The following is a 12,059-nucleotide window of genomic DNA, read 5'->3' as shown; positions in this document are numbered from 1 at the left end:
AAACATCTTTTTGATACCCTTGGATCCGTATGTTTCAGTAAACAAGCATCACATATGTTAAATTTTAAAAGCATGAAAAAACACCAAAACCCTGGAAGTACTGATTTGCTTATTTCATTCCATAATTACTTACTGGGCATTGACCAAGTGCCAGAGACTATGCTGGGCACTAAGGCTACCAAGATACCAAGATAAATATGACACAGTCCCTGCCTCAAGGAGCTCAGTCCATAAATAGGAAATTACAGTTCAGTGTGACTGTAGTGATCAAGCCGTGCATATTGGAGCCCTGAGAGAGAAATTGAATTCTAGCTTGGAAGAGGGTTTCAGAGAAGGCTTTCTGGAGAAATTGTGTTCTATGCTAGGACAAATAGGAGTCAATTAGATAAAAGGGGAAACTAGGAAGTAAAATCATTCTAAGTACAGGGAAAGCCCAGGCAAAGGCCCTGAGGAGACAAACATGTTGGGGGGTGGGGTGGGGTGGAGTACCAACAGTTAGTGTTTCTAGAATACACACTCTGAGGTAGGAATGCTGAGAAAAAAAGAATTCAGAAGTAATGGGGGTTCAGCCTATGTAGTGATGTTGGGGGTTGGCTTGCAGCAGAGTATGGAGGCTTGAATTCTATCCCATAGGCAATGGGAAGCCATTAGATGGTTTTAAGGAGAAGGACTTGGTTGGTTTGCATTTCAGAAAGCCCCCTGGTGCAATGTAGAGAATGGATGGGCAGGGGGCAATCCCAGAGGCAATCTAGCCAGAAGAGAGAATTTTATAGTGGTCCAGCTGAGAGTCGGCCCAGTTGTGGTCCAGCTGAGTAATGAGAACCTTAATATTGATAGTGGTTGTTGGGGTTGGGGGGTGGGAGAGCAGAATTATAAGGAGGGGTAGACTCAAGAATTATTTAGGATATAAATTAGACAGACTCAGTGATTTATTGAATTGGCAGATGGGGGGGCAGGAATGAAAGAGAGCATGGGGTCTGACTTACCCCTACTTTTCTGGCTCAGTTGACTAGATAGATGGTAGTGACCCTGCAAGAGAGAATTGAGGAGGTCAGCAGATGTGGAGGGTAAATGGGCTAAAAGCTGGAGAAACTAAAATGGGCATATATATGACTTTATTCCACTCCCAGTGAACACATAACTGGTCAGGAGTGGCTTTACCCATATTTCTGAGGCACATTAACTTCCCAAAGTATTCATAGGGTTATAAGATCAGAAGTATTGTGTTTGCAATTCACAGAAATGCTCTAACCTCATGTTATCCTGTGTTCTCATGATTTTTCCTACCAAGTTGCCAATTCAGTTGTCAGACTTGGGCTTCATCTCCTTATGGGAATGGAGGAGGAGTGATGTAGCAGAAAGAGGATATAGATTCAATTATCTGGACATGACCTCTAGCTCTGGTGCCCACTACTTGAGTAGCCCTGGGGAAGTCCCTTAACTTATCTGAGCATTAGCTTTCTATTAGGTAAAATGAAGCATCATAGGAAAAATTAATTGCAGTGGAAATAGTATATGAGAGTACTTTATAAACTGCAATCAAGGTGTCATTGATAGTTGTAATTTTTATTCTGAGACTAGTATTAAGCTTGGGACATGGCAGAAAGTCTCCCTGGAAAATCCAAGCACTGATAATCAGCTTATGAGTAAGAGCAGACAACAGAATGAAATACCAACTCTGGGGTGGTTCTTTTTGTTACTGACAGGTTATGAATCAGATAGAGAGCTGATATACAAGAAATTATATTTTTCCCCTCAAAAATGATTGAAAATCTTACACATGATTTTGTAGTAAGAGATGTTTTTAGTGAACTGATAGGATAAAATAACTTGGTGATAACAATAATGGGTTGCTGGGAAGAAGTAAGACGCTGCAGTTAAGCCTGAGATGGTGCTGTGACGGTGTTTGGATGCCTACCCCTTATACCCTTGTGCCATGCACAGGGAATAAAAGCAAAGTAAGGTAAACTAACACTTTATTAGGTGGGTTGGAGGTGGGGTGTAGAATTTCCCTTTTTTTTCTTTCCCAGGTAGGCCAACAGGGTTAAAACAATGGGACTTTAATGGGACAGCTCTAAAGGGATAGAGACTCAGGCTAAGGCTGAAGATGAAATTTTCCCTCATGCCCAGCAGTGAGCTGGCCTCACACCTTACCTTGCCTTAAAATTTTCCCCTCCCTGCAAGCTTCCTCAGGACTTAAGATTCAAAAGACAGACTTTGTCAAAAGATGCTCTTACTGTCACAGACATCGAGACAGAAGATAGTAAAGAAAAAGGAAAAGGGAGCAAGAGAGAAGTAAATATTACCTCTTTCCCCTCAGGGAATCATCTTAATATAGGAAGACCCTTTGCCTTGATATTTGAAGTTCTTTGAAAGATTTCTCCCTAGAAATTTTTTTTTCCTGGAATTTGATTAACCCAAATCAGCACTCTTCCTCCTTGGAGATGAAGCAAAGGGAGAAAAGATTGTTTTCCCTTTGAGACCAATACAATAATGTGGGTGGCAATTTTTTTTCCTCCTTTACAAAGGAAATTAAACTTTTCACAAATTCTGAAATAAAATTAAGTTTTTAAAATGGGACATGTGTGGTGGCTTTATATCAGAATTTAGTTTTCTTGCTCAGCACTTGTTTCTTCTCCATCCATGACTTACAATAGTGCCTTAATTTGTAGCACATACTTAGCTAATCTGGTCATTTGGAGGATTACCTTCTCACCTAACTCAGCTAAATTGTCTCAATCTCATTTTCTATCATCCTTCTGTAACTCCTAAACAGAGATAGTACATGTCAGGCAAAAACAAATCATCAGCATTGGCTGTTAGTGATGGGGGTTAAGTTTTACTTATGCGTGACATGGTTTATGGTGACCCTCAGAAGAGCCTGCAGCGATGCCTGTTTGGTGGTTAACAATAGATTCACCCGGTGTCCTGTAAATGAAGTTAAAATATGAAGTATGGAACTATATCCTTTGCAAACACTGATGCTTTTTTTCTTTCTTTTATTTTCTCCTAGAAGTATCGATATCAAGATGAGGACATTCCACACGATCATTCCTTACCTCGGCTAACCCATGAAGTTAGAGGCCCTGAACTTGTGCATGTATCAGAAAAGAACCTCTCTCAAATAGAAAATGTTCACGGATACGTCTTACAGTCTCACATTTCTCCTCTGAAGGTCAGTCAGATTGCTATTCAGTCTTTACATAGATGGCAACAGTTGTTGGTCTGTATTACTAAGAGAGATGTTTGCTGGCATGATTAAATGAGGCTCTTTAAAACACCACAGTGGCCTCTGGTTGCCAAAGTGTCTTTCTGTGATCTGAGGACTAACCTGGTAGTACTGAGACAGAGAAGTTTTTATTGCAGTTGTTCAGATGTCTAGAAAATCCATTTAGTTGGGTTGAGGACATAGCGAAAGATTAGACATTGAAAGAGAAAATAAGCTAACTACATATTTTAAAAAAACAGAAGTACATCAAGGTTTTATTCAAGTGCTCTCTTTCCATCTCTATTCCTGGAACCAGATATAACAAAAGAAGTAAATATGACATAATAACACCTAACGTTTGCCTTTCTGTCTAGTCCGAAAAGGAAAATGTGCAAGTTGGCTCCTCAATGCTTCTATTTTATCCTAGGAGAAATAGTTTACTAGATTTTTTTTTTTAATGGTTTTATTCACACACCGTACAATCCATCCAAAGTGAACAATCAATGGCTCTCGGTATAATCACAGAGTTGTACATTCATCACCACAATCAGTTTGAGAACATCGATGTCACACTTTTTCCAAGACTTTTTACCTTTTTCCTTTAGGTTTAAACCATTTCTTGGTGAACAGTATTTGACAAGAAGGGAAAATTAAATGAGAATACGGATTTTCTGTGCTTCCTGTTTACAAATATTATTCTGCCTTTTCCTTTGCTGGTGCTATGGAATTTTGTGATTTGGATAAAAAGCTTATAGATGTTGATTAGAGTTAAAAAACGAAAAATGGAACTAGAGTCAGTGTTTGCTAATTGCTGTAAGAGATTCAAAATGGGAAGAAAAATACTGCCTCCCTTACTTATTGCTAAAGACAATTTTATTTTGTTAGCCAGAATATTTATTTTACTAGCATGCTCATATCGTTATGCCATTATAAAAAAATATAGCCATAAAGAAGGGCCCTGTGCCCTTATTATACCTGCCAAAACATCAAAGAAAGTTTATATTATTTAATACTGTTCCAGAATTTTATCTATTTTAATATCTTGGCTTCCTTAATATGGATTATCAAATAGAAGTTAGCTATACTTGTCAACAATCAATTAAAATATGGTGGTATTTTCCAAATTCCAGTCCCTAAACTATGTATTATACCTCTTGGATTCATTGTGCAATTCTTTCCAGTTTCTTTGGAAATCATTACATGAATGATGGAAATGGGTATGTTTACACTGAAAAGATTAAGGATTGGAGAACAGGGCACTTCTTATATCTCAAGGGCTGTTGTGTAGAAAACATGATATTGGTGTCATCCAGAGGGCAGAAGCAGAACCACTGTGCATAAATGATAGGAATGTGTTTTTGGGTTCATTACATGGCCACAGCTCTTGATAGTTTCCCCAAAACTTTGTGAAGCAGGAGTTCCCTTCCTTAGAAATCTTCCAGGCCTTGTTACCTGAACAGTGGTATTATAGGAAGAACTCCTTTTTTGGCAGGAGGGTAAGAAAAATTGTCTGTAAAGTTCCATCTAACTCTGTTCTGGTTCTATTCTGTGTTAGATGAATACCTTCCTCTTTAGGGACATTTTCATCCTTAAAAACAAATGCTCATCATTAGTCTGTGTGCTGACCACTATAAAGTAAGAGGGCAGAGCTAGGAGGCTGGATTGTATTAAGAGTATTTAAATTTTAGTTTTATTCTTTCTGACTGGTTGTATGAATACCTATAAGACAGTCTATGGGACCTCCCTTCCTTTCCTTTCTCCTAACTTGTCTTTCTCCTCTTCCTAACTCTTCTTCTTTAATCAACTCGAGCATAGCTCCTCTAGGGCTCTAGGCTAAGTAGAATAATCACGATTAATTTAAACCTAGCCTGGTTACAGGAAAGAATATGGACAAACAGAGTTTCTGTTTGGGTGATGAAAAAGTTTTAATAGTGAGTGATAGTGATGATAGCACAAAATCGTGAATTTAATTAACACCACTGAATTGTACACTTAAAAATGGTTAAAATGGGGAGTTCTGTGTTATATATAAGTTACCACAATAATATTTTTTAAACAAACCACTCTGTAAGATCTTCATTTTGCATAATAAGTCTTCAGCATATACAAAATATAATTATCTGACTATCTATAGTAACTAATAAACCATCATTAGGTAAGCTACTTAATGCCTCATTTGAAAAATTTGTCACAGTTGGGATAAAAGTTTGCTTTTCTGAAGATCAGATTTCAGATATATAAAGGAATCTTTCCTATTTCCCTTTATTCTTGCCTTTAAGGAATCTTGGTAATAGGTGTCTCCAGCTTCGGTGGCTTTCCTTAGCTTAGGTTTTATATGCTATTTTTATCTCCTTTATAATTTATTTCTTTTTCTATTCTTCTAAAAAACTTTAATGGTTTTTATGGTTTTACTGCAATGATGTCTTTTATTGAAGAGACTTCAAATCAGTTTTAAAAGTAGCCACTTATGAATAATAACCACTTGATGTGAAATAGCAAAGTGAATAACAGGTTTTTCTTCCTTTTCGGAGCCACGAGTTATGTGGTATGGCTCCCAAGGTACTGTGAAGAGGAGGGAAAGCTGAGTTTATCCAAGACTTCTGCACCAAGCTGTGAGGTAGCTATTTTGAGGCCAGGACTTTTCCCTTATGACCCTCTAGAGGTGTTGTTTGTGCTAAACAAGATGTTTTTAGATTATCTTAATGAAGAGACTCCATGTACCCCTTGCCTGTCAGAGTTCGTGATAGGGGTAAATTTGTATAATTTTTGCCCAGGAAAAAAAATTCCCTGATTTGTAGGGTTTGCCAATTTTGTAATGTAAATCCTCCCATCATAGCTGATTTCAGGCTACCAACCTGAAGCTATGGAATGTGTCTTGGTAAAGGGAGGTGTTGGAGGTACTCGTGAGCCAGTAAAAAGCTGGTCTCCAGCACAGCACTGCACTATCAGGTTCAAACACATGCATTTTTACAGCAGTAGGGCACGTTTCCTAATCAAGTTGAGTTGTTAAGGGGTTATTATGTCATCACAGTTCAAGTGTTTGGAAAACTTGCCATGATTAAAATCTAATGTGTTATTTTCTTAGAAAGGAAACCCATTAGAGTCAGGGAAATTCTAAGAAGATACAGATTCTAGATTAGACCTGTCATATTTTCAACCCCTTTGCCTTTTATCTGTCTGATGCTCATGGGTCAGGCATTAAAAAGGAGAAGAGAAGGAAAACACACTGTCAGATCATGCCTCCTGAATCTTACCTAAGAGAGAATGTAGCTCTCTAGTATTAATTCGGAATTTACATATGGCATGCCTAAACAGAGTGTGAGATTGCTGAGTAACAGTTTAAATGTCACACTGAGCAGGCTCTGAATCATTAGCTGAGTAATCTCACTGTTGCAGGTTGACAATCATTTCTTTCATCATCATGTATCACTTAAAGCCTTGGTTCTAAAATTCATCTGCCTTTGGTGCACACCAGCTGCCTGAGTGATAGATGGGTCTGCTTAGCCTCTTCTCATTAGAATGCCTTGGCCAGTGTGAAGTATGGGGTTGGAAGGAGAAATTCAATTTACTGGTAATTCAAGGGAATTTGTTTTCCCTGTGTCAAGATAGGGATGCTCTCTCTTCAGATACTACCTAGAACCTTCCACAAAAGAAATTGGCCTATAATAACACATGAGATTTTTCCTTTCATTTTAGATCAGTTCAATATATTTTAATTAAACACCTACTATGTGCATCATAATAGGTGATGGGGAAACAAAGAACAAACAGTAAAACATGATTTTTGAATAGCCTTGCTACTCTATTAGGGGACTTGAGTTATAATTATTTGTTCCTTATCCCTTATTTCTGTAACAGGAAATTAGAATCCTCAAGCTTAGATACTTTGAGATCTCAGGCATCTAGCAAATTACCTTACACAGAGTATTCGATAAAGAAAAAAAAGAAGGGAGGGAGGAGGAGGTAATGTTTAAGAACCTGGACATTAGAATGCCTGTGTTCAAATCCTGGCCCTCTCATTTACAAGCTGTGTGACCTTGATCAAGTTACTTAACCTCTCTAACTCAGGTTCCTCATCTGTAAAATGGAGATAATAAGAACACTGCGTAAGATTTTTAGAATAATTAAGTAAGACAATACATGAAACTGCTTAGAAAGTGCCTGGCACATAGTAAGCACTCATCAAATGTTGTTTTTGACCTTGTTATCATTATTAGCCCGCCACCATGATAAATACCTCAGACACTCTTCTCATTTATATCATTTTACCTCTATGAGATATTATTAACCTGATGTGCTGGTTTGTATATTTATGTCCCCCAGAAAAAGCCATATTCTTTAATGCATTCTTGTGGGGGCAGACGTATTAGTGTGAATTGGGTTGGAACCTATTGGTTCAGTGTCCATGGAGATGTGGCCCACCCAACTGTAGGTGATAACGCTGATTGGATAATTTCCATGGAGGCGTGACCCCGCCCATTCAGCCTGGGCCTTGTTTAGTTTACCGGAGCACTGTATAAGCTCAGACAGAAGGAGCTCATAGCGAGCTGGAGCTGAGACAGACATTTTGAAGACAGTTGTTGGAAGTTATGCAGACATTTTAGAGAATGCCATTTTGAAACACAACCTAGGAGCAAGCAGACACCAGCTATGTGCCTTCCCAGCTAACAGGTTTTCTGGATGCCAATGGCCTTCCTCCAATGAAGGTACCCTTTGTTGATGGACACTTTATGGCCTTAAGACTGTAACTGTGTAACCAAATAAACCCCCTTTTATAAAAACCAATCCATTTCTGGTGTTTTGCATTCTGGCAGCATTAGCAAACTAGAACACCTGATTTTAAAATAAAGATATGAAAACACAAAGAGGTCCAACTAGCTTGCTTCAACTACAGAACTAGTAGATAGAAATGCCAAGATTTTTAACCCAGGTCAGCAAGTCCAACTGACTACAACCTTCATGTTTCTCTTTCCCAGTATCTGGCAATATCTATTTCTTTAATTTTTTACCTTGGTTATTTGATATTTTGAAATGTATATTATACATGTGTCTAATCTTATAAATTATGTCATATTTTGGAAATAAGCACTACAGAAGCTACATGTTTAAAATCAATCAATCAGTAAAGTAAATAAATACGGTAAACATTTCTGCTCTGTTTTATGTTTACATTATTTGTTAGGTCATAAATCCAACTAGTTGCTTAACTTCTACTTTTATTCATAGCCAATAGTTTTATTTTAATAAATCTACTACCAATATAACCGTCGTTATATTAATGCTTCCAAAGTCAGAGATTATGTTTATTTGGTTCTTTATTATATTCCCAGCCCTTCAATAAGTATTTTTTTGAATTAGTTTTTAAATTATTTGAAATAATCTCAAATTTATAGGACAACTACAGCAATAATGCAAACTTCATACAAAGAATTCCAGCATACTTCTATCCCTCCAGATACTCAGATACACCAATATTAACATTTTGCCGTATTTGCCATATCATTCTATCTATCCATTTATCGATCCATCTATGTATCTCTCTGTCTATCTCTCTCTCTATTTTCTGAGCACTTGTGTGTAGGTTGAATATATCGTGTCCCTTAATAACTTAATATTGCCATGTGTATTTCCTAAGAACAAGGATATTCACTTAGGTACCACTTCAAGTGCAGTTATTAAGTTCAAGAAGTTTAACATTGATATAAAAATAAGTCTATGGTCCATTTTTCATATGTCCCAATAATGTCCTTTTTTTAAAATTCAATTCAGTTTTATTGAAATATATTCACATACCATACAGTCATCCATGGTGTACAATCAATTGTTCACAGTGCCATCATATAGTTGTGCATTCATCACCCCAATCTAATTTTGAACATTTTCCTTAAATCAGAAAGAATCAAATAAGAATTAAAAATAAAAGTGAAAAAGAGCACTCAAATCATCCCCTCCATCCCACCCTATTTTTCATTTAGTTTTTGTCCCTATTTTTCTACTCATCCATCCATACACTAGATAAAGGGAGTGCGATCCACAAGGTTTTCGCCATCACACTGTCAATAATGTCCTTTTGAGCCTTTTTTCCCTTATTGGATCCTGTCCAGGATCATATACTGCATTTAATTGTCATTATCTCTTTAGTTGCTCATTTCAAAATTTTTAATTGTGGAAACATATGTTCAGTATAAACTTTCCCATCTCAATGGCCACCAAGAATACCCAGTGAGATTAATCACATTCACAATGTTGCAAGACCGTCACCACCTTCCATTACTAGATCTTTGTCATTTTCTTAAACAGAAACACTACACCCATTTTGCATTAATTTCCATTCCCCATGCCAATTTGTACTCTACTTTGTGAGCCTGTATGTTCTCCAACATTTTCTTTTTGGGTATGATGGGGCTTAAATTAAACATCCTAATACTAAAACGATCTTGTTTACTTTGGTACCAACTTACCTTCAATACACAAACTATTTTCCTATAGCCCTCTGTCCCTCCACCTTTATGTAGTTCTTGTCAAAAATGACACATGTATACATTATGAGTCCAAAATCACAAATTTATCATTGAATTCTATATGTTTGCTTTTTGGATTTTATAGGAAGTAAAAAGTTAAGTTGTAAGTCAAAAATACAATAGCACTTGCATTGATTCTTACCTATGTTGTTACCCTTATTGGAGATCTTTTTTTTTTAATTTCATATGGCTTTGATCTATCATCTATTGTCCTTTCCTTTCAATCTATAGAACTCTCTGTAGCATCTCTTGTATGGCCTGTCTAGTGGCGATGAACCTGCTCAGCTTTTGTTTATCTGGGAACATCTTAATCTCTCCTTCGTTTTTGAAAGACAGTTTTGCTTGATGTAGAATTCTTGGTTGGCAATACTTTTGCTTTCAGCACTTTGAATATGTCATCCCACTGCCATCTTGCCTCCATGGTTTCCAGTGAGAAACCTGCACTTAATCTTATTGAGGTTCCCTTGTACTTAACATAATGCTTCTCTCTTGAAGCTTTCAGAATTCTCTCTTTATCTTTGGCATTCATGAATTTGATTATGATATATCAAAATTTGGGTCTTTTTTCAATTTCTCCTGTTTGGAGTTCATTGCATGCTTTGGATATGTATATTTATGTCTTTCTTGAAATTTAGGTCATTTCCAGCCATTATTTCTTTGACTATTTTCTCTGCCCCTTTCTTTCTTTCTTCAACTTCTGGGACTCCCACAGTGTTTATGTTGATACTCTGGATAATGCCCCACAGGTTTCTCAGGCTCTATATACTTTTCTTCATTCTTTCTTCTTTCTGTTCCCAAACTGGATGATTTCAATTGTCTTATCCTCAAGTTCACTGATTTTTTTTCTTCTGCCAGCTCCAATGTGCTTTTTAAACCCCTCTAGGGAATTTTAAATTTTTGTTGCTATGCATTTCAGCTCTGTTTTGTTCCTTTTCATAATTTCCATCTCTCTATTGGTATTCTCTTTGTGTTCCTCTGTCATTTTCCTGATTTTGTCCATGTTTTTCTTGCTCTTTGAGCATGTTTAGGACCTTTTTTTTTACGTCTTTGTCTGGCATGTCCCAAATCTGGTCCTCTTCCTTAATGGTTTCTAATGCTCCTGGGCCACCACTGCTTCCTATTTCTTTATAATTTTTTGTAATCTTTTTTTTCCAAACCTGGATATTTTGATATTTTAATGTATTATCGCAGGAATTTAGACTCTGTGGCATCGGTTCCTTAAGCTCATATCCAGATAGTGTTATGACAGTGCTGTCCTTGAATGCCAAGAGCTAACAAGAAAAAAAAAAAAAAAAGTAAAAGAAGGAATCACTGTCCCAGTCTTTGCAGATTAACCTGGTGAGTGCTCTCCTTCAAAGTGTATATGAAGTTTAGAGAATAGCTCCAGGCCAAAGCGCAAGGGCCTCCCTAATACTTTCTGCATTTGTGTCTTGTCTTAGGCATGTGCATGTGGCTCTAGGAATTCCCCTGTTTACATGGATATGAATGTCTTTTCCTAGAGAAGATTTTCCTCATGGTCCCGGGTACTGCATTGTATGTCTTACAGCGAGTAATCTCTTGCCCCAGGCAACAACACTTGACTGTTTTGCCCAAGTGTTCTGTAGGAGAACTCTGTGAGCTGTCTTCTACACGCAAGGCAAGTTCTGAGTCAGCAAGCCCATGATGAGCGTCCTCGTTTGGTTTTTCAGTCCACCACCAGACAGACTGGGCCAGGCATACATGTTCCTAGTATGTGCATGAAGGTTACTCTGTTCCCTCTGGGACCAGGTAATGAGGGGATAAGGGGGGATCCAGCAAGGGCCTACACAGTTCTTTCACTTTTAAGTTGTCTTTTTCTTTATTTGGTGCTTGCCATTTTTATACAATCCTTTAACTGTTTTCTGAAGCTTTAAGAAAGATGTTTCTGCCATTCCTTGCTGGTTGTTTAAAGTTTCTGTGGGAAGATGGAACCCTGAAGCTTCCTACTCCTCCATCTTGATCAGGTTGGGGCCCTGGATTACTTATAAGTGGCAATTTGAACATTGTTATGAATAGTTGCTTCCTGGGAGCTTGGTGATAATAACATTGAAATAAGCTGGGAATCAAGGCACAGACTTCTTGGTTTTTCCCCTTCTATTTCCTTCATCTCTGTCACCTAATCATCATTAATATAGAATTTCACTAATTCTAAGACCCATATTTTATCACATATCTACATCTCTGGAATTTTATTGTGCCTTAAAATCAATGATATCTTGCAATTAAAATTGGTAGTATTTCTCAGGGTACATATAAAAATGCTGTTACAGTCTTACAGTCAAGCCATCTTAGATTCAATGAATATCTCCAAG

The 12,059-nt window shown here is 37.3% G+C and overlaps 1 protein-coding gene across 5 annotated transcripts in view; it reads left to right on the top strand.

Annotated features, from left to right (window-relative positions):
- DLG2 (discs large MAGUK scaffold protein 2) overlaps positions 1-12,059 on the top strand; it is a 2,332,374-nt gene that overhangs the window by 1,268,729 nt on the left and 1,051,586 nt on the right. For all 5 annotated transcript variants that reach the window (XM_037840899.1, XM_037840898.1, XM_037840904.1 and 2 more), the window contains one exon: positions 3,014-3,175. In XM_037840899.1, coding sequence (XP_037696827.1) covers positions 3,014-3,175 — 162 coding nt within the window. The remainder of the gene's footprint in view (positions 1-3,013; positions 3,176-12,059) is intronic.

The sequence above is a fragment of the Choloepus didactylus genome, chromosome 6, assembly GCF_015220235.1.
Source record: "Choloepus didactylus isolate mChoDid1 chromosome 6, mChoDid1.pri, whole genome shotgun sequence".
Taxonomy (NCBI): domain Eukaryota; kingdom Metazoa; phylum Chordata; class Mammalia; order Pilosa; family Megalonychidae; genus Choloepus; species Choloepus didactylus.
This window is presented reverse-complemented; position numbering and strand designations above follow the sequence as displayed.